Raw genomic sequence first — 27215 nt, 5'->3', positions numbered from 1 at the left:
CTTGTACATTATTTATGCCGACCCAAATACCAAGCACTCAAAATGCTACATGCCACAAGCTGAAACTAGTTCAATGGGGCTGCCCAGCTGGTTTTTTCTCTCAGCTTTAAGTGTTGGTGGACCCGGCAGGCAGTCTGAGTTGAAGTTGCTTCAAGCGATGCTTCTACCTGCGAGCCAAAATTAAACACACAAATTTGTGCTAAGGCAACAAATCAATAATACACAAACACACATACAGAGACAACAGCTGAACAGAAATGAAATCACGCTGCGATCCACAGCAGCAACAATAACAACAATAGCGTTTACAAAACGAAGAAGAAATTTACATAAAATCTGGTTTTCGATGGTAGAACATTTGTTCTCAACAACTCGATTTGTTTCTCTGATCTGCAGTCATTGAGTCTGCTAAGAGTTCATAACGGTTTCAATGCGGATATTTTACTATTATCGAAGTTATTTACAAATGAGAGTGAGTGTGCTTTAAGTGTAATGTAAAGCGAGCTCGACTGAGTTAAGTGGGGAATTAAGGAGAATTTCTTGGACTTGAATATCTTGCTGAAAATGATAATCTTAAACTTATTCAAATTTAAGATGTAGGCAACAAAACGATAATGATGATACTGGATAACTTTCAGCGAATATAAGTTGAATTTACATTTGGAAACTGATCTATATTCATATCAATATCACTAAGGATAACTGAAAGCTCTGAACGCACTTTTATGTGTCCCAATTTCTCAGACTTCGGTTGCTCCTTTTGCAATCAACCCAATTTCTCGATTTTGCGCTGTCATAAAACACCAATTGACCTTCAAGCTGTACAATTTACAACTTGACTGTAAAAGCATAAAAACCGAAACTAATAAATTTTTTGATTATTAGTTGGGCGGGCCGAAACGAGTTTTGGCATAGTCTGGAGTCCATGGGGTGTATAAATGTGTATGTGTGTGTGTGGCCAATATTGACTGACTGACTGACCAAAGCGCCAGGCAAGTGCTCAAGTGAAAGTTCAGTTTGCAGTTTGAATGAAAAACTCAAACTGGTAAATGTACGACTGGCAGTTGCCAATGTGAAATGGAAAACTAAACGCGGCCCATAAATGGCAAACAGGCAGCTGGCGGCAAAAAGTTCAGCTCAAAAAATTATTTACCAGTTGACTTTTACCATTTTGTCTGCAAGCCCTAACTATTGCTATATAGTCGGAGACTACTGTATGTTTGCCAGTCAGCCGCATTTAGTCATCGTCTACGTTTCGTTTGCTGCGCTTAAATGTCGAAGGTGTCATCAATAATGGGGACCCCGGCCCCCAGAAAACTAGCGACCGGTTTGTGATGCTTGATGCTGTTGCTGTTGCTCTTTTGTTGCGCTCTGTTGTCTTGTGTTGCGTTTTGTATACTTTGCATATGCTTAAAAATTTGAATTTGAATTTTGATTGACGCTTCATGAGTTTCAGCATTTTCCGCTGCCTCGTGGTATTGCGAAATGACGCTGCAGAAATCTTGTCCGCCGCAAATTAAGAGTTGTCAAGAATTTTTGTTTTTTTTTTTAAATTAAATATCTTGAGCTCAAATATTATAATTTTTTGAATTTATATTTATCCAATATTTAATATATTTATTTTTATTTAATATATATCTTTGCGTTGACTGTTTATAGATGATAATAATAATTAAATATACGAAGTTCGTTTCCTAAGTCTTTTAATTTATGTCCAAAACACAAAATTTTGTATTTTGTTTGTAAAATTAACAATATTTGAAACATATGTTATCATTTATCAAATAATAGTAATAACATTGTCAATTCGACCCCAAAAAAATTTGTTGCAATAAGATTTGTGATATGCATCTTCCTATTAAATAACCGTTTTATCAATAGCCCCGAAAGGTGTCATGCATGGTGATTATGAAAATATGCGCGACGTAACAACAACACACACAACAACAACACTAATTTCCCATGCCGCCTATTTTCATGTAAATTTATTGTATATTGCGAAATGAATTGATGCATAATCAAGTCGTCTGGATGCATAATCAAAGTTTAATTAAAAAGCTATAAACCAAAGCGAACATTTCGAACCTTTCACTCTCGCTCGGCACTTTATTAACATGCTAAATACGTATTAAATTTTGGCATATTTATTATTGGCTGAACGTCGTAAGCGACAACTTAAATTTGCATATTGCATACTGCAGTTTGGTAAGCATTTAGTCGGGGATTGGATGACTCGATCGTCACAATAGTTTATCCAGACAACGTTTTGGCTTAAGTTTTTGGCTTGTCAATTGCCTTTTGGCATAGTTCGTGCTTTGGTTCGGTTCGTGCTCATGGGATTCGTTCATTAACTATGATTATATAAGCAAAATATTTGGCGGGGTGTTGACTTCTAACTGACTGCTAATTGCATGGCCCAAGGGGAGGCGAATGTCTGGAGAGAGCAAGATTTGGGGAAACATAATAAAGCAATTCAATTAGTCATAGAAATGGAATGAGATTAACGGAAATTACGGTTAAACTCAGCTAGAGGCGTTTACAGTTTGTTTTGGGTGCTATAATAAATAGAGTTTTTAAAATCAGTGCAGAAAGACAGCAAATATTTTGCAACCAAAGCTTACGATATACGGTTAAAGTGTATTTTATAAGTAAAGCTAACAATCAATATCTTTATGTTTGACTTTGACTCATCACCACAAATTAATGTCAATGTTGAAAAACCTTCATTTGCTCAGTTTAGCTAATGACAATGCTCTTTTTGGCCATGCCCAATCGACCCACGCCCCCAAATTGTTGCTGTCGGGGCTTAATTAAGCAGCAAAGTAAATATACATGTCGCTTATAAACCAACCTATGGCTCGGCACACAATTTTTGGCGCCTTTCCGTAGACTAAACAATGGCAGCTATCACCCACACACAAATATTTGTGTTGTACAACAACAATAAAAACAACGCTAACACTAACAATGACAGCAACAACTTTGCACAGCTACGTTGCCAGTTTGTTGGCTGCAAATGTTTGGGTTGCAAGTTGCTTTCTGGGCCAAACCACATAGCCAGCTAATTGCAACAACAACAACAACAACAGCGGCAACAGCTGCCGGCTGGTGGCACACAAAAAAATGTGGTTTGGGTGGCTTTACAGCTGCAGCATGGACGTTAAAAAATTTATATTCCCTGTAAATAAAGGGTAAAAAGGTATATCAGCTTTAATAGAATAGAAGAGAGTGCATAAAAAAATTTACAAATATATATAAAAGTAATATTAAGAAAATAAATGTATAAAATTTAATATCAACTTAAATTTTGAGAGAATATTTCTTTACCTCCAAGCTGGGTATGCTCAACATGCGAGAGATAAGTCTGCATAAAATGTCCAAAATTAAAATAAAATGCGCGAGAGAAAATTCATAAAACGAAAAATTATGCGCATTGCATAATTCAGGTAATTAAGAAGCGACGCCTGATGCCGGTTTGCTTGTATTATTATTTGAGAGAAAAACATTAATTTTTTCATTGCTTAATTAGCACTGACAGGTAGTGTTACTGGTGGTGTCATGTGGTGCGTGTAGAGTTTACTACGATTGCTTGCCAAATAATTTACCTTTTAGTAAAAAGCCGCCAACGACAACTGCGCTATAAACTGCTTTCAGCGGATCTTGACTTATGTTTCAGCTTCTCGCATGTATTAATCAAAGTTATCTTATAAGTACTGTTATATGCACATGTATGTGACTCCGTTTGCAAATGAAACATATGCAAGGTGCTGAGTTGTACAACCTTCGCGTTTGACTAAATTTTAAGCTGAGATCCGAGATTGTCAGCCTCTGTGTGTGTGAGTATTTGTAGAGATTTTGCTTGCGGAAGTTTGTTAATAGACTGGGTTTTGTAACATTATCAGATACGTCAGATGAGATCATTGAAAGTAGCCAAGGAAAAGCAAGAAAGCAATACAAAAGACTTGGACAACAAGCTCGATTCGCTTGAATTACAAAAGGATTATTAAAAATTTTAGCATTCAATCACATTATAAACACATTCGGTTGTAATTTCTATGAGCGATTCTTAAATTATTTCTATATTTTAAATTTCTGCTTCAATACAATTTTTAAAGTTCTTGTTAAACTTAACTTTTGACAGTTTCCTCAAATTTTCACTCATTAAGTTAACATTTTTCCGCCAAATCAATTTTTATCAAGCGGACAAAGTAGAAACACGTTTACTGTCCGAGAAACGATAACAATTATACATCATGTGTTAGTTAGTTAGTTATAATTACTAGACAATAACGACAACCTTGCGCCTCGATCTCACTTTACAATGCGACACAAACCCCAGACCATATGACTTATTTTGCATGGCATATGAATGAAAGGTACACTCAAACATTCACACAAACCTATTCATATAAGAGGAGTATGTCTGTGTATTTAACAATGAGATAAAAGTGAACTACAGAGTTCAGACAGACACGCACTCGTGATTTATGACAACAATGCAAAGAGCCTTAAACTTTGTCTCTTTAGTAGACTAAAGAGACACATGGAGGAGAAAAAAAATTGTTGTACTCGTATTTCTATGATATGCGCTTGACTTTTTAAGCTCATGAAAATTAGAGAAGGGGTAATTGGCTTACAGCTAAGGCATAAGCTTGGAAGTAATTTTAATTTTGCAATTGATAAACTGGTTTGAGAGATTATACAAAATTCAAAAGGTTAAATCTGTCTAAACTTTTCGACTTTAATAATTTAAATTAGAAATATTTCTAGTCACCGCGAAAATAGATATAATAGTCAAGACAACAAACTTTTATTATTTCGAAAGTTTCGTTGAATTAAAAATTATGTACGAAAGCTTTTTGACACACTTTTCCAGTCTTAGAACATTAACAACTCTATTTCCAAATATATTTATAAATTCCTTTCCGAATTTCAGGCGAAACAAAACATATTAACCCCCCATTAGTTTGATTTATTGCATGCCAGCGACCTCGACATTAGTCAGTTAGTAAAAATATATGCAAATGTTGTTGTCTGTCTTGAATTATGCGGTTTAAGTGTATGGCCAAAGAAACTTTCTAAACCGCATTCACAAAATCTTAAAGCCACAAACACGTGCTACACTCGGGCCTTCAAGTTTTGATCTGCAGATGTGAATAGATTGCTAATCGCTTGAATATTTATAAGGAAAATTGTTGAAAAAAAACCACTAGAATCGATGTCATGTGCGATTCTTTTTGAGGTGTGAATTAGCTAACCAGTTTTGCAAATTTATTTAATCTAGTTGTTTATTTAAAATTATTATTATTCGTTTTGGGGCTGGACAATTGTTGAATTGCTTTTTACAATAATTTCTTGCTATTTATTGTATTAAAATCTTATCTGAATTTTTTCTTTTCCAGGCTGCCCCATTCAACTTTAATTGGCATCAAATCGGCAACATGACCAAACCGACGGCAGCCAATTCGCATTGGCTGGCCGCTTTGCTGTTGACGGTGGTGCTGCTGATCCACACAACCACAGCGGACGAGGCGTTTTCATGTCCAAATGGTAAGTTCGCATTCAACTTGAAACTCGAATTTTCTTCAGACTACAAACACTGCAGTCCAAACTTGAAACAATTCAAACAGCACGTGCGTGCCAATGCTGCAGGTGTGGCACAAACATTGCGCATAAATCAAAGCGTGTATAATTGTAATTATATAGTTAGACGAGTACACATATACATTTATATATACAAAACGGATGTCGAATTCAGTATTAAGCTTGGGCCCGGCAAATTGTCTTTGATTTCCGTCGCCATAATTGGTTTCTGGCCAGGTTTGTATGTATCTTAAACGTTTAGCTAAATTAAAATGAAATTAAATTTGCCGATAGCTCTTTTAACTTAAATAATGTGTTTCAGTGTGTGCCATTTTTTGTGTATTTTATTCAACATTTAGTTCTAGACTAGCATAAGTAGTAGTTGATGAGCTATCTAAAGGAAATCGGGTTTTTTATTTCAGACTGGACTGTTGAAGTATTCTATTATTATAGATAGCTTTTCTTTAGAATTTTAATAGTTATGTTTTACTTATTGCCATGCTTACAGAGTATAATTAAGCTGAACAATTCTCCTGATTTATTTGTTTTGTTTTTTAAGCTTCTTGCTCTCTTTTTTTTTATCAGTATTTTCCCATTAAGTGCTGGAGATCAACATCATGAAGCTAAATGAAAATCTGAAATCTCATTGTAAATTACTAATCTCCGGTTGTTAGGGCAACTTAAGTGTGTTGCTTGGAAAATTTATGAATGCAATCATGATTATTCAGTTTTCTTTTTAGCTGTAGAATAAAAATAGATTGATTTTTTCATTTAACATATTGATAAGCCTTAATTTCTTAAGTTTCCATGTTAATGATTTTCCATTATGTAACGTGTTCGATAGGATTTGAGTTCTTTTAATCGTTTTAAAACTGGCTATCATTAAGCTCTTGTCATAAACACAGCGCACACTTGAGCCATAAAAATGCCAGTGCGGCATTATCGTTAATGACAAATCTACAAATCCACCACAACACAAAAGTTGGCAACCTGCCAAACGAGTTGGCCAGATCTTAAATCTAAAAATCTGCTACATTTTGGCCATAACAAATGGAAAAGTTGAAAGAACTCGCCTGAAACTTAAATGACGGAAATGCTGGACTAGCTAATCAATCATTGTATGTGTGGTCGATAATGCAGTCAACACTTGCTGCTGCTGCTGCGACTTCTGGTGGGGCCTTTCACTCGTTGGCCACCTACAACAGGCAACGGCAACAATAACGGTTATTACATATGCCAAACTGGTTGTTATTACTTATGTGCCCCACTGGGCGGTAATGCCAAGAATGCTCGCCGTGAGGCAATGACAGCACACAATCTTACAGCGCAAGAACTTTGACAAAGAGTAAAAACATACAATCTATATACATATATGTATACGAGTATATATACTGTGAGTACTCGCTTGGCATCGACACAAGGCCAAGACGGGACCATATCTCCATCCCCATATGAGAGGCGAGACAAGTTTCGAGCGTATAGAAAAAGAAAAATACGTTAACGCGCTTTGAAACAAGATTTCTTAACGGTTGTTTAATGCCAAGCCAAGTTTGCCTGACTGACTGACTAACTTGGCGATCGGTTTGCCTGTATCTCCTCCTTCTCCCCTGTCTCCTCCCATCCCATTCTCCCAGTCCCAATCCCAGTCGGGCTTGCATGCCACTTCTTTCAGTTGTTGTTGGAATAGCTGTAGCTGCCTCACATTAACTAGCTGCTGCTGCAGTTGCTTATTAACACTTTTATATGCACACACATACACACACAAACACCTGCCAATGCAGCCGCCACGGCGATGAGGCCAAAACAAGTTCGTTGCCTAAGTCTTTTGATATTTTTATGTTACGTTCGTTTTTTTTATTCATATGCAAGTCAGGTTGTACTTATATGTGTTTGTGAGTTGGTATATGTGTGTGACTTGTTTTTAGGTGCAGTTGTGCAAAAAATAGGCCAAACTGTTGGCGGGTATTGCAACTTTTGGTGTTGCTGTGACTGTTACTCTGCTTAAACATTACTTTAATTGATGAATTTATTATGGGCTGCAAATAAACCTCAGATATGGGAGTTTTATTGATTGCAACCTCAAGTTGGAGTATATAACAACTGTCAGAGTAATAATGTCGTACATTTAACAGATTTACAGTTTTTTATATCCGGAGCTACTAAAACATTGCCTTTGTGGTCGTATCTTAATTTATACTTAAAATTCACAGAGAATTACCACTTTTTAATTTAGAATTTCTGATATTAATTAATAAAATCTTTGAAATTAAATTGATTGTTTGCAATTAATCAACAAACTTATGCATGGCTGAATTGAATACAGGAAAATTAGAATTTTACGTTTTATTGAATATATTATTTATCAAATTGGTTTCAGTGGTTAATTCGATTTTTTACTTATATAAAGAAAAAATCATTAATTAAAGAAAATAACTATCAAGATATTATGCATGTTAGCTATTAATAACAGGCGCTTTCTTGGATGTTTACTTAAAGATAAATTTAAAATGTGATAGAACCTTCATAAATGAATTTTATAGGCTCTGAGAGGAGCATAACAGAGTTGGGTCGTAAAATTCTGAATTAATTCAAAGCACATTTAGATGGTCTTCATTATTTATCACTCAAGCATCACATCTAACTGTAAATGGCTCAAATTGATAAACTGACAGACGGGCAACGCAAACAGACAGAAAATCTTACCTAGAAACGAAACGAAACGCATAAATAGATAAAAACCACAACATCAATAACCACATGAACAACAAGTCGAGAAAATGAGGAAGAGCTAGAACCAACTTCCACATTTTTGGACATGCTTGAGCAAATGCCAAGAGCAACAGCTCTAAAAGCTAATTAAATCAACTTCTTTGCGTGAGCTGCTTCTTTCTCTTCTTTTTTTCCTAAATCTCAAATGAGAAGTGCAGCACTTTGGAATGAGTTTTTGGGTCAGCACGCACGATCCAAGTGATATATGACACACTGATAAGCCTTAAACTTATGACACATATGAAAAACGTTTTAGGTAGAGTATTATTTATGATTTTTAAATTTCAGCATTTAGCAAATCATAAAGCGTAAAATGCTTATGAGCTTAAACAAATTTGTTGGTGGTTTATGGAAGTCAACACTTTTCTAGTTGACTGATTGTTGTGTGAACTGTGCAAGGGGGACTGGCTAAAGAGTTAAATGAACTTTACATTAGATTTCAGGTTTAATAAACGTAATGAACGGAATTGACGGCTATGCAAAGACTCTTACAACTATTTACTGGGTAATCCTCAATCAAACAGCTAGAATTTCAAGATATTCTTGTACTATCTGCTTTCTACGCAGTGATTTTGTAGATGATGTGGAAAAGATAAATTCGCATTGCCAAGGCAAAGTAATGGATAAAAAATGAGGTTAATGAAAGGGGCACGAGAAGATTTATTGCACTTGTGAAACTTATGCGTGGCCAGCAACTTGATTTTCACTTTCTTGTTTCGTCAGAAAAGCTAAAGAACAAACAAACAAGAACAACACAAAACAATAACATAAAAAATAATGCTGGCCATTAAGTGAATTTCCAAATTACCTAAAATAGGACAGCCGACATGGACATTAAAGGTTTATTTGGGTTAACAGCGTGCTTGATGAATGGATGGGGAAAAAATAAGTGATTTTTGAACTTAAGAGACAAATATTATTTAAAACATGAGTATAATATAATTAATTTTATTTACACATTGATGTATGATCAAATTCACAGTAAGATAATTTGCATCTGTTTAAAATAGTTTCGCAGCTTTTAGAAGGTCATTCAATTGTTTTGATAATCAGCTCAATAGTCAAATAATAAGTCCAAAATCTTGCTGTTCTCACAGTTTAGGCATTTGAGAATCTAGTGCAAGTATCTAAGCTGTGACTTTAAAGAGCTCTTTGCTTTATTAAGTTTGATAAAGTGCAAAAGTTTGTTAAGAAAAAACTTGTCATTTATGGATTAGAGTATGTGTGTGTGTGGCGCTCCCAGCTAGGTAGACCTTATGTCTAAGTATATCTCTAAGCATCAACATTTTACGTAAGAAATTCTCACATTATTAATTTGTATTGTTGTTCATAAAATTTCGTCAGAGAGCGTTGAGTTTGCTGAGTATCGCGCTCTGTTCACTGAGTGTTGAGCCTGAAATAATATGTAGACAATGATCAAGCCTTTCGTAAAGCTCTGACTGCTTTCAGCTGGCAATTAGAGCACGGCTAAGAAATGCAATTGGTGTTGCATAGGAATAGGCATATAAGAGACTAAAGAGCATGTCTTTTATGTGGGGCAACAACAAAAAGAATCAAGAATATGCAACAAGTCACGCAGCAAATTTGCATGGCAAATGGCTTACAAAACTTCCTGGCAAGAATTTCAAATATGTGGCACAATTCAATAAAGCAGTCAACAAATACTCACACACACACACACACACACAATGTAAATTAAAAGAACTGAGAAACCAGCTAACCTTGTCCAGCATTTGCTGCACCCAGTCCAAGAGCAAAGGAATTTTAGAAGCCATTGCTGGTAACGTGGCTTAAATTGATCACATTGAAACTTTAACTACCACGATGACATACACATACACACACACACATACATAGTGGGAGTAGCAATGGAGATAGAAGAGAAGAGAAGGAAGACAGACAAATAGCTGATCATTAAATAAAATTACATGAGGTTTGTTCTGTTGACCGTTTCGTAGTTTTTTCGCTTTTGCCGTTCGACTGATTTCAATTGAAGCGTGGTTAAGAACCAAAGAATCCAAATGTCTGCAGTTCTCGAATTCTAAATTTTATTTTCATTTCTTTCTTTATTTTCGTTAATTGGCACAGCGTACGGTTATGCTGATGGATTTAGTTTGGTCTGAAGCGTTGCTAAAATTAAATAAAAGTTGTTGCGGTAAATGGACAGCAAGTAAATAAATTGCGAATTGTGGCAAATAGTGGTGTACAGTTATATAAACCAAAAACAAATAAAAGTCTCTGTTGTGTTATAAACGGTAATTGGCTACCAATTTATACTCTTTGGCAAATTCTCGTACTTAAAGCTGTGAAGATGCTTTAGATATCAACAGTAAGATAGGATTGCCCATACGTAAATTGCCAAAAACATAAAACTTTATATTGAAAAGTTATGTCAGTTGGCTAACAGCCACAACTGGACATAATAATGTTAGGTCAGTTGGCCAAAAGCAATAAAATTACTAGACTTCATTTAACTATTAAGTTGAGACACTGTCAAAGCTCAGACTTAGGCCTTGGATCAAGGTAAGGCTCTGAACTATGTCTAAATGTTGCATGTGGGGATTTATAATTGGAATTATAAGATAACTTCCCAAGTACTTTTTATTATATAACTACAGAGATGTATGCCCGTTTTTTCATAGTCCATTTAAATTTAAACTAAGAAAAGGTTTTTGATAAAAAAAATATTCTTTTTACTTTATTTTTAAGCATTGCTCCCACTATATTTAACAAGCCACAAGACAAACTGGGTAATTCTGATTTTGTTACTTAGATGCCTTTAATTTATATCTACACGGAAATCGTGAAAGTCCATGCAACAGCGTAACTAGCTTACAGACTGAACCATGTCAGTCTGCCTGGAAGATAAAAAACTGTAACAACTTTCAGAGTCTGGGTAAAAGGCAGCAGCACCAAAGTACCGACAAAATGGTTGGGACAACTTTTGTTGACTATTTTCAAACACATTGCAAATTGTTTGAATACTTTTGCTTTTCTTTTTGAAATGAATTATATATATTGTGCGCGCCTTGTCGCATATTTTAGACGATTTGATTTTAAATGAAAGCTGTCAATCAGGCTGACAGAAGGCGGCTAAATGGCAGCAACTTTCCCATTTTTACCAGGAAAACGCAACGCATTTAGATTGAGGAAAATGAAATCGTCACGAGCTCACCAAATACTTACTAATAAGTAATTGTAATTAGCTGAAGATACTAATGATTGAAGTCTGGACTCGACTTGATAAACAACTCAATTGCATCTTGTTTTTATCTCGAGAACAAGCAATTAAATCTACATACATAGCTAATATGTCATTCAATGACATGCTACTCGTATGCAGATAGAAAGCCAACTTAGTTATGTTAAACAAGCCGTTCCAATTGGGGTCATTAGGAGATAGAGAGCTCTGCGGGAAGTCAACTGTCAACTCCAACTAAATGAAATGCTAAAGAACCGGCCAAAAGAAGATTTCGAATTAGGTGCTCGGTGTTGTGGCAGGGGAAAGAGCTCTGTTATGGGAAATAGTTTTCTTATATCAAGCAGGGGGAATTAAACAGTTTATAATGGAATACAAGACTTTAAGGGTAGTTAAGAGTATTATTATTATATTTAAATTCTATACCTTCAACCAACAAAGTGCAATAATGAAAAAACAATCTATTATCAAGTTTGAAATTCGTTTTGCGATTGTGTGGTAAGCCAATAAAATATAATAATTATTTAAGAGAAATTTTGCGATGGAATTTGAATGCAGTTTCCCAAAAGTGCTGTGACCTTGTCTAAATTGAATAAATTATCATCTGTTTTTTTGTTGTTTATTTACAGGCTGGGAACTGCGCGGCTTAAATTGTTATAAATATTTTAATATCAAGCATTCGTGGGAGAAAAGCGCCGAGCTGTGTCGAAGGTGAGTAAAGCCATAAGCATAACCATAATCAAATGATAATTTGAATATCAGTAGTCTATATATGTAAAGATATACTTAAAAAAATAATATGTATGCATGATATAGGAAGTGGTGGGTTCGGTTCTCTCTGATTTAGACAACTTGCGTTGCGCTGAAGTGGCTCAAAGTGGTTACGCTTCAATAAGTGCAGCTACCTGTTCTTCTTGATAGATGCAAGATATAATGTTGGCTGTCTAGATATAATGTTGTTGTTGTTGTTGCAGCAGCAGTTGCCGTTACAGCACCGCATTGCATTTCCGTTGCCGCCGTTGCTGACAGTTAACTGTCAATGCCAAAGTGGGCTGAGTCCCAGGCCAAAAAGGCAGACCAGCAAACTTGCCAACAGCTTGACCAAGTTTGAAATTGCTTTTCAGGCCCGACTGGCCACAGCAATGCCAATGGAGTCGATAAGCCAAATCTATGTCCGATGATTCATAATATTATTCATTCTTTCATTTCTGGTTCTCGTTGTTGCCAGTTTCCTCTTCGCCAGTTCGATTCGAGCGAAAAGAAAGTCGTTGTCGACATGGTAGTCATCGGCGGCAGTCAATAAGCTTCCGGCGTTCGAGGTTTGGCTCCGAAAGAGAAAAAAAAAACATGCCTGATTCGGTTTTTGGGTGTTAACCTGCTGTTGACCCAAATACTTTCGAGTGGTCCGACCACCGACTGCACCTGCCCCATGATTTGAGTTCAGTTAAGAGCTGGAAAACTGAGAGTGTTTCGATTTGATTGGAACTGAAGTTTACGAGTGTATCGATTATTATTTCTGCTCGATTTTAATGAGCGTGTGAAGCGTTTTGGTATTCGACCTGACCGCGGGGTATGTGGGGTGAAAGTTACATCGGAACGAAATTTTTTTCGTCAATGTTAACTTGATAACATTAATAAATCTATCGACCAACTGTTTGCCGTGTCAATGGCCTACGCAATTTCACTTCGCAGTCAAGTGTTAAATGACAATTACATATGCCCGGCACAAGCTACACGGCTACTTGACAGTGTGTCCAACTATAGACTACTGAGGAAGGTGGGGGATAGTCGAATGTACTCGTCATTTACATGCCATAGACCTCGCCCCAGTCCAATGACAATTAAAATGCGACTGGCGTTTTATTATTTCTGCTTCCACAAGTTCAACAAACGACAAACAACTCTCGAGTGCTCGAATTGCTAAAGCGTTAGATTTGCCAAAAAAAATATATATACATACATATAAATATATGTTTATACGAGGAGCAGAGCGCATTGTCGTCTTTCGTAAACTCAAAACTTAAACATAACATAAAAATATTTGTTTTCGGGTGAAATTTTCCTTTTTTTTTTTTTTAACGATTTTGCGTGTACAGCATGCGAAATGCGTAGAATGAAGGAAAGCGGCAAAAAGGCGTTAACATTACAAGTTAACGGAGCTTTGACCAAAGATAAAAAGCAGTCTGGGATTTGGATGGGGATTTGTTGGCTCAACTGACTTTTTGGGCGTAGCCAATAAAATTTTATGAAAAACTCTTTGAATGAAGTTTTGGCAGTTGCCGTTTTAGCTTGAAACACTTTGGTTGACATTATGGTAGGAGAAATAACAAGCTCATATTAATTCGTAGGGAGGTTACTCTCGATAATGGTAAATATTTTTAACTTTGCAAGACTGAAATAGTTTATTTGAGTCTCATTATTATTAAAAGTTTGAAATGAAATGCAAGAAAAAGAAGAATGAGAATAAATATAATTGAAACTGCAAACTTTTCAATATTTACTCAAAATCAGTTAACATGACATTGGAATGTGGCCAACAAATTGGTGAAAATAAGCAAGTACAGTCAGTCAACTAAGCTCAGACAACAAATTGCTAAATGAACAACCAAACATAGCAGACAACAACAAAACCCTTGTCATAAACGAGTACGCGCAACAACACCTCAATAAGTCTAAAGCCTGAAGTTGTCTGTAGTTTTTACTGTGGCTTGAGGTGTGTGCAACATGCATAATTTTTGGCATGCAGCTGCAACCACTGCAAATGACACTGGCGTTGCCAATAGCGCCCACACTGCGTATGCGTAATACGTATTTGAGATCTCTGACAACGTGAGTCAGTCGAAGTATATTTTCTTTTGTTAAAAAACTTGTTTTTGACTTGGGTCACAGCTATTGTACGTGTAGAACGCATAAGCTTAAAGCTGTGACTTTTGATAAATGGATATAGAGTTTTGCGATTGGAAACGAAAGTTTTCTTTTGTCTGCGTGCTTAGGCATTTGGGTGCGATTGTTGTTGCCACAGATTTGGAGCAGCAGCATAATTAATGCAGCAGCTGAAAATAGAAAGTAAATCTGCAGCTGCAGCTGCCTAATTGAAGTTGAGTTAAACTGTAGCTGAAGCTGAGACAAGACCACAATTACTTAAGTTTATTCTTTGTTCTCTCTGTTCTTCTCATCTCTTTTGAAGATATGGCGCCGAGCTGGTGGCCATCGATAGTTATGCGGAGAACAATGAAACTCTGGCGATAGCACACGCCAGTGATCCCAATCAGCGTGCTTCGGACAAGTACTGGCTGGGATTGGCATCGTTGGATGATCTACGCACGAATACCCTAGAGTCGGCATCGGGTGCATTGATCTCACAGTATTCGGGATTCTGGTCTCTGCAGCAGCCGAATGCCGAGTCTGGTGAATGTGTGGCAGCGAGTTTTGCTGGCAAGGCACAAAGCTGGGATCTGGGCACCTGTGAGTCGCTGTTGCCATTCATGTGTCGTGCCCCCGCCTGTCCCCAGGGTGCGTTGCACTGTGCCAACGGAATGTGCATCAATCAGGCCTTCAAGTGCGACGGCAGCGATGATTGCGGCGATGGCACCGATGAGCTAGATTGCCCGGCCCAGTGTCATTATCACATGCAATCCGGTGGCGATGTCATTGAGACGCCCAACTATCCCCACAAGTATAGTGCGCTGAGCAAGTGCAAATGGACGCTGGAGGGTCCTTTGGGCAGCAACATCATCTTACAGTTTCAGGACTTTGAGACGGAGAAAACTTTTGATACAGTACAGGTTCTGGTTGGCGGACGCACCGAGGATAAGTCTGTGTCGCTGGCCACGCTCAGTGGCAAACAAGATCTGACCACACAACCATTTGTATCCGCATCAAACTTCATGATTGTCAAATTCACCACCGATGGTAGTGTAGAACGTAAAGGTTTCAGGGCCACGTGGAAGACAGAGGCCAAGAACTGTGGTGGCACCTTGAAGGCAACTTTGCAACGTCAGATTCTGACCAGTCCCAACTATCCCAAGCAATATCCTGGCGGTCTGGAATGCCTATATGTGATCAAGGCGCAGCCAGGTCGCATCATCTCTATTGAAGTTGATGACCTGGACATAGCCAAGGACCGTGATTATCTGCTCATACGCGATGGCGAATCGCCCATGAGTCGCACCATTGCCAAACTGACGGGAAAGACTACGCAAAACGAGCGCGTGATCATCTCCACCGGCCATGCTCTCTATCTTTACTTCAAGTCTAGCCTGGGAGAGGCGGGCAAGGGTTTCAGTCTGCGATATATTCAAGGTTGCAAGGCTACGATTACGGCTCGTAACGGCACCGTTACATCACCCGCCTTCGGTCTAGCCGATTATCCAAAGAACCAGGAATGCTTCTTTACCATCAGGAATGGAGCACGTGCTCCACTCTCGCTGAAGTTCGACAAGTTCACTGTTCATAAGAGCGATAATGTACAGGTCTTTGACGGTTCCTCCACCTCCGGTCTGCGTCTGCACTCTGGCAATGGTTTCACGGGAACCGCAGCACCAAAACTAACCCTGACTGCCTCATCCGGCGAGATGTTGATTAAGTTCACCTCGGATGCTTTGCACAATGCTGCGGGGTAAGTCATTAGATATACTGTAATACATTTGATACATGAACTAATCGAGATTATACTGATTACAGTTGGTCGGCTACCTTCTCAGCGGACTGTCCTGAGCTACAACCTGGCATCGGGGCCTTGGCCTCCAGTCGCGACACGGCCTTTGGCACGCTGGTCAGCTTTACCTGTCCCATTGGACAGGAGTTTGCCACCGGCAAGGCGCGTCTGGTTACGGAATGTTTGCCTGGTGGCAACTGGAGTGTCTCCTACATACCAAAGTGTCAGGGTTAGTCTCAATCTGCTAGCCTAATTTGATGTTATATTAAGATTAAATTCCTGTTTTCAGAGGTCTACTGCGGTCCTGTGCCACAAATTGACAACGGCTTCTCCATTGGCTCCTCGAATGTCACCTATCGCGGCATTGCCATGTACCAGTGTTATGCTGGCTTTGCTTTTGCCTCCAACGAGCCCATCGAGAAGATTTCCTGCCTGCCCGACGGACGCTGGGAGCGTCAACCCCATTGCATGGCCTCACAATGTGCCGCCCTCCCGGAAGTTCCCCATGCCAATATGACACTGCTTAACGGAGGAGGACGCAGCTATGGCACAATTGTCCAGTACGAATGCGAACCAGGCTATGAGCGCAACGGACATCCCGTACTCACCTGCATGTCGAATGGTACCTGGAGCGGCGATGTGCCACGTTGCACCCGAAAGCGTTGCTACGAGTTCCCCGATATTGAAAATGGATTCGTTGTGGATGCTGCCCGTGCCTATCACTTTGGAGATGAGGCCAGGGTGCAGTGCTTCAAGGGCTACAAGCTGATTGGCAGCAACATTATGCGCTGCAGTGAGGCTCAGCGATTCGAGCAGCCTCCCACTTGCGAGGACATCAACGAATGCAGTTCCTCGCAGTGCGACCTCACGACAACAGAGTGCATCAATACCAACGGTTCCTTCCATTGCCAGTGCCGTTCTGGTTTCACGGCCACCACTGAGTGCAGACCCGTTGCGGATCTGGGACTCGGTAATGGCGGTATTCCGGATGATAGCATCAGGACATCTCCCAGTGAGCCCGGCTACATCAAGAGTCTGTTGCGTCTCAATACGATTGGCTGGTGTGGTGCCTCATCGGAGCCAGGTGCCAACTGGATATTGATTGATCTGAAGGCACCCACTATTCTACGCGGTTTCCGCACCATGTCTGTTCAACGTCCAGATGGCAACGTTGCCTTCAGCTCCGCTGTGCGTCTTCAATATACGAATGATTTGACTGATGTGTTCAAGGATTATGCCAATCCTGATGGTACGGCTGTGGAGTTTAGGATACTGGAGCCAACTTTGTCCATTCTGAATCTACCTCTGCCCATTGAGGCGCGCTACGTACGCTTCCGCATCCAGGACTATGTTGGCGCTCCTTGCTTGCGCATGGAACTAATGGGCTGCACCCGATTGGACTGCGTGGACATCAATGAATGCAGCAAGGACAATGGCGGTTGTGATCAGAAGTGCATCAATTCACCCGGAAGCTATGCCTGCGCCTGTAACACGGGCTATCAGCTCTACACCTCCAATGGAACCGCTGGCTACCATGTGGAACGCTCCGAGTCAGGGGAACGCGATGGCGATACCTATCAGCGCAACAAGACCTGTGTGCCTCTCATGTGCCCTGAGCTGCAGGCCCCAGAGAATGGACAACTACTCAGTGAACGCAACGATTATCATTTTGGCGATGTGGTGCGTTTCCAGTGCCACTTTGGCTACATCATGAGCGGCAGCTCAGTGGCGTTGTGCCTTTCCAGCGGTCAATGGAATGCCAGCGTACCGGAGTGCAATTGTAAGTAAAGAAATGTGACTTGACCAACAAGCAGACATTAAATATTTCGTTTTTCCTTGCCCTGATTAGATGCCAAGTGCGTTTCCTTGCCCGATGACAAGCTGGAAGGATTGACTGTTGCACGTCCCGATCCTGAGTCTGTACTTGTTCCATTCCGTGATAATGTGACCATTAGCTGCGGCTCCTCGGGCCGCCAACTTCGCTCCACTGCCTCAGCTGGCTTCAGGCAGTGCGTCTATGATCCGAAACCAGGTCTGCCCGACTATTGGCTGTCGGGCATGCAGCCTTCCTGCCCCCGAGTGGACTGTTATGCTCCTATGCCGACCCCCGGTGCCGAGTATGGACAGTTTGTGGATACGCGTTTCCAGAGCAGTTTCTTCTTTGGCTGCCAGAACACATTCAAGCTTGCGGGTCAGACGCAGCGTCATGACAATGTGGTGCGCTGTGGTGCCGATGGCATTTGGGACTTTGGCGACCTGCGCTGCGAGGGACCTGTGTGTGAGGATCCGGGTAGACCTGCCGATGGTCGCCAGCTGGCGCGTAGCTACGAGCAAAGCTCTGAAGTTTACTTTGGATGCAATCGTCCCGGCTACATTCTGATCAACCCAAGACCTATTACGTGCATAAGGGAGCCGGAGTGTAAGGTCATTAAGCCACTGGGTCTGAGCTCGGGAAGAATTCCTGACTCGGCCATCAATGCAACCTCGGAGAGACCCAACTATGAGGCCAAGAATATACGCCTGAACTCAGCCACCGGTTGGTGTGGCAAGCAGGAAGCCTTTACCTATGTCAGTGTTGATCTTGGACAGATCTATCGCGTTAAGGCCATTCTGGTTAAGGGTGTGGTCACCAACGACATTGTCGGACGTCCTACAGAGATACGTTTCTTCTACAAGCAAGCAGAGAGTGAGAACTACGTCGTTTACTTCCCGAACTTCAATCTGACAATGAGAGATCCAGGAAACTACGGAGAACTGGCAATGATCACGCTACCCAAGTATGTGCAGGCTCGCTTTGTGATTCTGGGCATCGTCAGCTATATGGATAATGCCTGTCTTAAGTTCGAGCTGATGGGATGTGAGGAACCCAAGCTGGAGCCACTGTTGGGCTACGACTATGGCTACTCCCCATGTGTGGACAATGAGCCACCAATCTTCCAGAACTGCCCACAACAACCGATTGTTGTGCGACGTGATGAGAATGGCGGCATTCTGCCCGTTAACTTTACCGAGCCCACCGCTGTGGACAACTCCGGTTCGATTGCCAGATTGGAGATTAAGCCCCAGAACTTCCGTACGCCAAGTCACATCTTCAAGGATACGGTGGTCAAGTATGTGGCTTTCGATTACGATGGCAATGTGGCCATTTGCGAGATCAACATAACCGTTCCAGATGTCACCCCACCATTGCTGCAGTGTCCCCAGAGCTATGTCATCGAGTTGGTTGACCGCCAGGAGAGCTACAATGTCAACTTCAACGACACCCGCAAACGTATTAAGACATCCGATGAGACGGGTGAAGTGCGTTTACAATTTACTCCCGAACGGGCGACAATTAAAATTGGCAACTTTGAGAACGTTACGGTCACCGCCACTGACAAGTACAATAATCGGGCCAGCTGCCACTTCCAGGTGTCCGTCCAGGCCTCACCTTGTGTCGACTGGGAGCTCCAACCGCCGGCGAATGGTGCTATCAATTGCCTGCCCGGAGACCGGGGCATTGAGTGTATTGCCACCTGTAAGCCAGGTTTCCGCTTTACGGATGGTGAGCCTCTGAAGACCTTCTCCTGCGAGACATCCCGTCTGTGGCGTCCCACATCCGTTGTGCCAGATTGCGTGTCCGAGAATACGGAACAGGCCGCTTACCATGTGACTGCTACCATAACATATCGTGCTAATGGTGCTGTGGCTCAATCCTGTCTCGGTCAATATCAGGATGTGCTGTCCCAGCATTATTCGGGACTCAATCAGCTGCTCTCGCAACGTTGTTCCGCTGTGAATGTCAACATGAATGTGACCTTTGTGAAGTCAGTGCCATCGCTGCTGGAGGAGAATGTGGTCAAAATGGACTTTATACTCTCCGTTCTTCCGGCAGTGCGCCAGCCTCAACTGTACGATCTCTGCGGCTCCACACTGAACCTGATCTTTGATCTGAGCGTGCCATACGCCAGTGCCGTCATTGATTCCCTGCTAAACATTTCCAACATTGGCAATCAATGCCCACCACTCCGTGCTCTGAAGTCTCAAATCTCACGCGGTTTCAACTGCAATATCGGCGAAGTACTCAACATGGATACCAGCGATGTACCCCGTTGTCTGCACTGCCCCGCGGGCACCTACGTCTCTGAGGGTCAGAACAGCTGCACGAACTGCCCAAGAGGTTATTACCAGAACCGTGATCGCCAGGGCACCTGTCTGCGTTGTCCCGCCGGCACCTATACCAAGGAGGAGGGATCCAAATCGCTGAGCGACTGTATTCCCGTTTGCGGCTATGGCACTTACTCCCCGACTGGTCTTGTGCCCTGCTTGGAATGTCCTCGGAACTCGTTCAGCGCTGAGCCACCCACTGGTGGCTTCAAGGATTGCCAAGCTTGCCCAGCCCAAACCTTTACATATCAACCGTCTGCTTCCAATAAGGCACTCTGCCGTGCCAAGTGTGCGCCTGGAACCTACTCCGCAACTGGTCTAGCTCCCTGCTCGGCCTGCCCCATGCACCATTATCAAAGCGCTGCCGGCGCACAAAACTGCAATGAATGTCCCAGCAATATGAGAACGGACAATACCGGTGCCAAGGGCCGGGAACAGTGCAAGCCTGTTGTCTGCGGCGAGGGTGCCTGTCAGCATGGTGGACTCTGTGTGCCGATGGGTCATGATGTGCAGTGCTTCTGTCCAGCTGGATTCTCGGGACGTCGTTGCGAGCAGGATATCGATGAGTGTGCCTCGCAACCTTGCTACAATGGAGGACAGTGCAAGGATCTGCCTCAAGGCTATCGCTGCGAGTGTCCCACCGGATACACGGGCATCAATTGCCAGGAGGAGGCCAGTGATTGCGGTAACGATACCTGTCCTGCCCGTGCCATGTGCAAGAACGAGCCAGGCTATAAGAACGTGACCTGCCTGTGCCGCAGTGGCTACACTGGAGATCAGTGCGATGTGACCATAGATCCCTGCACGGCCAATGGCAATCCCTGTACCAATGGCGCCAGCTGTCTGGCTCTTCAACAGGGTCGCTACAAGTGCGAGTGTTTGCCAGGCTGGGAGGGACTTCACTGCGAGCAGAATATCAATGACTGCGAGGAGAATCCATGTCTGCTTGGCGCTGCCTGTACGGATCTGGTCAACGACTTCCAGTGCGCCTGTCCACCTGGCTTCACCGGCAAGCGTTGCGAGCAAAAGATCGATCTCTGCCTTTCCGAACCATGCAAGCATGGCGCCTGCGTGGATCGACTCTTTGATCACGAGTGCGTCTGCCATCCCGGCTGGACAGGATCTGCCTGTGATGTCAACATCGATGACTGCGAGAATCAACCTTGCTCCAATGATGGTGTCTGCGTGGACCTCGTCGATGGCTATAGCTGCAATTGTGAGCCTGGTTACACGGGCAAGAACTGCCAGCACACCATTGATGACTGCGCGTCGAATCCATGCCAGCATGGCGCCACCTGTGTGGATCAACTGGATGGTTTCACCTGCAAATGCCGTCCCGGCTTTGTGGGTCTCAGCTGCGAGGCGGAAATCGATGAGTGCTTGAGTGATCCTTGCCATCCCGTTGGCACCGAGCGCTGCCTGGATCTGGACAACAAATTCGAGTGCGTCTGCCGCGATGGCTTCAAGGGTGCGCTCTGCGAGACGGACATCGATGACTGCGAGGCTCAACCCTGCCTGAACAATGGCCTCTGCCGGGATCGTGTGGGAGGCTTCGAGTGTGGCTGTGAACCAGGCTGGAGTGGCATGAGATGCGAGCAGCAGGTGACCACCTGCAACGCTCAAGCGCCGTGCCAGAACGATGCAAGGTGCATTGATCTGTTCCAGGACTACTTCTGCGTATGCCCTAGTGGCACCGATGGCAAGAACTGTGAGACTGCTCCCGAACGCTGCATTGGAAATCCCTGCATGCATGGCGGCAAGTGCCAGGACTTTGGCTCTGGCCTCAACTGCAGTTGTCCAGCGGATTACTCCGGCATTGGTTGCCAGTACGAGTACGATGCCTGTGAGGAGCATGTCTGCCAGAATGGTGCCATCTGTGTGGACAATGGTGCCGGCTACAGCTGCCAGTGTCCAGCTGGTTTCACGGGCAAGAACTGTGAACAGGACATTGCCGACTGCAAAGACAACTCTTGCCCACCGGGTGCCAGCTGCGTGGATCTAACCAATGGCTTCTACTGCCAGTGTCCGTTCAATATGACCGGCGATGACTGTCGCAAGGCCATTCAAGTGGACTACGATCTGTACTTCAGTGATCCAACTCGTTCGACCGCAGCTCAGGTGGTGCCCTTCCCTACTGGAGAGGCCAACAGCCTGACCGTTGCCATGTGGGTTCAGTTTGCCCAAAAGGACGACACTGGTATCTTCTTTACACTGTACGGCGTGGAATCCGCCCGAATGACTCAACGTCGTCGTCTCCTGCTCCAGGCCCATTCCAGCGGTGTTCAGGTGTCCCTGTTCGAGGACGTGCCCGATGTATTCCTCAGTTTCGGGGAATACACTTCCGTCAACGATGGACAATGGCATCATGTGGCTGTTGTCTGGGACGGTATCTCAGGTCAGCTGCAGTTGATCACAGAGGGATTGATTGCCAGCAAATTGGAATATGGCGCTGGTGGAGCGCTACCCGCTTATCTGTGGTCCGTGCTTGGTCGCCCTCAACCGGATGGAGTGAAGCATGAGCTGGCTTACACAGATTCCGGCTTCCAGGGCACCATTACCAAGACTCAGGTCTGGGCACGAGCTCTAGACATCACCTCCGAGATACAGAAGCAGGTGCGGGATTGTCGCTCCGAGCCGGTTCTTTACCCAGGCCTGATCCTTAACTGGGCAGGTTATGAAATGACCTCAGGCGGAGTGGAACGGAATGTGCCATCGCTGTGTGGACAACGCAAGTGCCAAGTGGGCTACACTGGCGCCAACTGCCAGCAGCTGGTGGTGGACAAGGAGCCACCAGTGGTGGAGCATTGCCCCGGCGACTTGTGGGTCATTGCCAAGAACGGATCCGCTGTGGTTACCTGGGATGAACCACACTTTAGTGATAACATTGGTGTTACCAAGATCTATGAACGCAACGGACATCGCTCCGGCACCACGCTCCTCTGGGGCACTTATGACATCACCTACATTGCATCTGATGCCGCCGGAAATACAGCTTCCTGTAGCTTTAAGGTTTCACTCTTAAGTGAGTAACAAACAAGTTTCACTTGATTCAGAACTACATTTTCCGTGTCTTGTCTTTTTTATAGCTGAATTCTGTCCACCTTTGGCTGATCCCGTGGGTGGCTCCCAGGTCTGCAAGGATTGGGGTGCAGGTGGTCAGTTTAAGGTCTGTGAGATTGCTTGCAATACGGGTCTACGCTTCTCCGAACAGGTGCCTGAGTTCTACACTTGCGGTGCCGAGGGCTTCTGGCGTCCCACACGTGAACCATCAATGCCCCTGGTCTATCCATCCTGCTCACCCGCCAAGCCTGCCCAACGTGTCTTCCGCATCAAAATGCTCTTCCCCTCGGACGTGCTCTGCAATAAGGCCGGACAGGCTGTGTTGCGCCAGAAGGTCACCAACTCTGTGAATGCTCTGAACAGAGACTGGAACTTCTGCTCCTATGCCATTGAAGGCACAAGGTAAACTTTTTTAAACCATTTTGTTGAATGTACGAACTTAACAAGCTGTCTCTCTATCTCTCAGGGAATGCAAGGACATTCAGATTGATGTCAAGTGTGATCATTATCGTGCCGCCCAGAATAATCGTGTGCGTCGTCAGTCCAAGGATGGCGGCGTCTATGTCATGGAAGCTGAATTACCAGTGGTCAAGTAAGTAGACCCTTGATTGAGGTCAAAGAGAAGAAGACGTTGAAGCAGGGATTGCATGTCTATATATGTCTCTATGTGTGTGTATTCTGTGTTACATGTTTGTGTTCGTTAACCCAATTTCTAGCGAGGATGACGAGCTGGCTTTGACGGGTCGCCAGGGACGCCAACAAACTGGCGGTGATACATACACGCTGGAAATAGCCTTCCCGGCTGTTAAGTATGTCCAAGCACCTCACTCCGATCACGATAATGATCAATTGCACCCGATCTCTTCAGCATTATCGCACCCAGTACTATCACTTGTCTCAGACTAATCCAGCTAATGTCTAACCATCCAAATCAATCAATCACAAATGCTTCAAGCTAACCCATGTGTTTTGCGTTCTAACCCCATCGATTATAATCCAGCCAAGACTTATCACATGCCATATCATAAGCTAATCCCATGTTGTTCTCCTCCTTTCTTAGTGATCCTGTGACGCACACGTCCACGGGTGATCGCTCCAGTGTGAAGCAGTTGCTGGAGAAATTGATTCTAGAGGACGATCAGTTTGCCGTGCAGGAAATTCTTCCCAACACTGTGCCGGATCCGGCCTCATTGGAGCTGGGCTCTGAGTATGCCTGTCCCGCCGGCCAGGTGGTCATGATACCCGACTGTGTGCCCTGTTCCATTGGCACCTTCTACGACAGCGCTAACAAGACGTGCGTGGCCTGCGCCCGTGGCAGCTACCAGTCCGAAGCCGGTCAGCAGCAGTGCAGCAAGTGTCCGACAATAGCTGGACGTCCTGGTGTTACAGCTGGACCTGGTGCTCGCTCCGCCGCCGACTGCAAGGAACGCTGCCCGGCTGGCAAGTACTTTGATGCAGAGACGGGTCTTTGCCGCTCCTGCGGACATGGTTTCTATCAGCCCAATGAAGGGGCCTTCAGCTGTGAATTGTGCGGTCTTGGACAGACCACACGCTCCACGGAGGCGACCTCACGCAAGGAGTGTCGCGATGAATGCAGCTCTGGCCAACAATTGGGAGCCGATGGACGCTGTGAGCCCTGTCCACGTGGCACTTACCGTCTGCAGGGCGTCCAGCCTTCATGTGCAGGCTGTCCATTGGGTCGTACAACGCCCAAGGTGGGCGCCAGCTCTGTGGAGGAGTGCACACTGCCAGTGTGCTCACCTGGCACCTATCTCAATGCCACACTCAACATGTGCATTGAATGCCGCAAGGGCTTTTATCAATCCGAGTCACAGCAAACGGTCTGCATTCAGTGTCCACCCAATCACAGCACCAAGATCACAGGCGCCACTTCCAAAAGCGAGTGTACTAATCCATGCGAACACATTGCCGACAATAAACCCCATTGTCATGTCAATGCCTATTGTATTATGGTTGCAGAGACATCGGACTTTAAGTGCGAGTGTAAGCCTGGTTTCAATGGTACTGGCTTTGCTTGCACGGATGTCTGCGAAGGTCATTGCGAGAACTCTGGCACCTGTGTCAAGGATCTCAAGGGTACACCATCCTGCCGCTGCGTGGGCTCATTCACCGGACCCCATTGTGCCGAACGTTCCGAGTTTGCGTATATTGCTGGCGGCATTGCCGGTGCCGTCATTTTCATCATAATCATTGTCCTGCTCATCTGGATGATCTGTGTACGCTCCACGAAGCGTCGGGATCCAAAGAAGATGCTGACACCAGCCATCGATCAGACGGGATCACAGGTGAACTTCTACTATGGTGCACACACACCCTACGCGGAGTCCATTGCCCCCTCACACCACAGCACCTATGCCCATTACTACGATGACGAGGAGGACGGCTGGGAGATGCCCAACTTTTATAACGAAACCTACATGAAAGACGGTAAGTCTCCGTCTGAAGCGGAAATCAGGGATTGCATATAAGAGGTTTTTTTATTTTTTTTATTACTTGGCTTGAAAATTTAATGAATGAAATAGAAATAACAAAAAAAAAAATTAATTTTAAAAATTATAATCGTCATGGTTTTCTCCTGAAATTTCTAATTTATGAATCTCTCTTCTTACAGGTCTGCATGGTGGCAAAATGAGCACATTGGCCCGGTCCAATGCGTCTCTCTATGGAACTAAAGAAGACTTATACGATCGACTGAAACGTCACGCTTACACGGGCAAGAAAGGTACGTCAATTTCAAATTAATAATTAGGCATTTAATTATTAAACTATCTTCTTTTCAGAAAAGAGTGACAGTGATAGCGAAGTGCAGTAAACCATCAACGAAAAAAAAACACACAAATAAATTAAAAACTTAAAAAATTTCTAACTTTAAAAGCGGCTTTAATGTAAAATGTGGTCATAAATGTATAAGTACTGCAGAGGCAATGTTTTATTACTGCCCCCAAAACAATCAAAAGCAAATACTCATTGAAAGCGAAAAAGTTGTTTCAACATTGAAAGCGGCGAATTGATAGCTTTGCATTGAATCGCTGTAATCGCAGGGTTCAATTTAGAAAATTATTGCAACTTTCAAAAGCTTTTGTCAAATTACGTGGCTTAATGCAAAGCTTAAAAGCTGTTTTCAAATAAAGAGAAAAAAATCATAAATTTAGTAACTCCAACAAGTGCTCTTTAAATATGAAAACTAAACTGAAATTAAGTCGAACTTATAATACGAGTATAATAAATGATAATTGTTTTATTCTTAAGTATTATTTACCTAAAAATACGCACATAAATGACAAAAATTTAAGCTACCTTACTTAAGAAGGTAATAAATGAGTTCAATTGCAATATACTTATGATATAAATAAATGTAACTATTTTCAAAACTTGTTGAAAAATTCGCGAGTGCTGTAAAAAGCAAAATCAAATATAGTCGTTATTTTGTAATTTAAAAAACAAAAACAAAATCAACCTAATTAATTATGTACGAGTAATTTTATAAACTCTTTTTGTATATCTGTATAAAAGGAAAACCGAACTAATAATAAAAAGCAAATGCTTATGTTTATATTTAAGCCCCAGCTTAAAAAATATTATTTTCAAAATATGACTGGGCGTTTTATACCTGCTTATTGCCTCTTGCATCTTGAGACGCTTATACATCTGCGAGCGATTTAGAAATTCTACGAATAGATACACTCGTCTTTGGGGCGAAGTAACGACGATAGATCGCTTAAGAATGTTGGGTATCGTGGGTAGTTATTGCCAGAATTGATATAGCTAGAGTAAAGGTGA

General features: G+C 42.8%; 1 protein-coding gene across 2 annotated transcripts; it reads left to right on the top strand.

Moving 5' to 3' along the window:
* The first annotated feature begins 5402 nt into the window (after positions 1-5402).
* On the top strand, positions 5403-26266 carry LOC117780884. Of its 2 annotated transcripts, XM_034617568.1 has the most exons (12): positions 5403-5550; positions 12181-12262; positions 14739-16169; positions 16235-16437; positions 16498-17988; positions 18058-23376; positions 23441-23816; positions 23881-24006; positions 24131-24223; positions 24475-25862; positions 26047-26157; positions 26216-26266. In XM_034617568.1, the coding sequence occupies exons 1-12, from the start codon at positions 5442-5444 to the stop codon at positions 26245-26247; spliced, it is 10761 nt and encodes a 3586-aa protein (XP_034473459.1). In that variant the 5' UTR covers positions 5403-5441; the 3' UTR covers positions 26248-26266. The 2 variants fall into 2 exon arrangements, with proteins under 2 accessions (XP_034473459.1, XP_034473460.1); XM_034617569.1 differs by lacking the exon at positions 24131-24223.
* The last annotated feature ends 949 nt before the right edge of the window (positions 26267-27215 follow it).

Source organism: Drosophila innubila (assembly GCF_004354385.1).
Source record: "Drosophila innubila isolate TH190305 chromosome 2L unlocalized genomic scaffold, UK_Dinn_1.0 4_B_2L, whole genome shotgun sequence".
Taxonomy (NCBI): domain Eukaryota; kingdom Metazoa; phylum Arthropoda; class Insecta; order Diptera; family Drosophilidae; genus Drosophila; species Drosophila innubila.
Note: the sequence above shows the minus strand (reverse complement) of the source record. Positions and strands in the feature narration are given on the sequence as shown.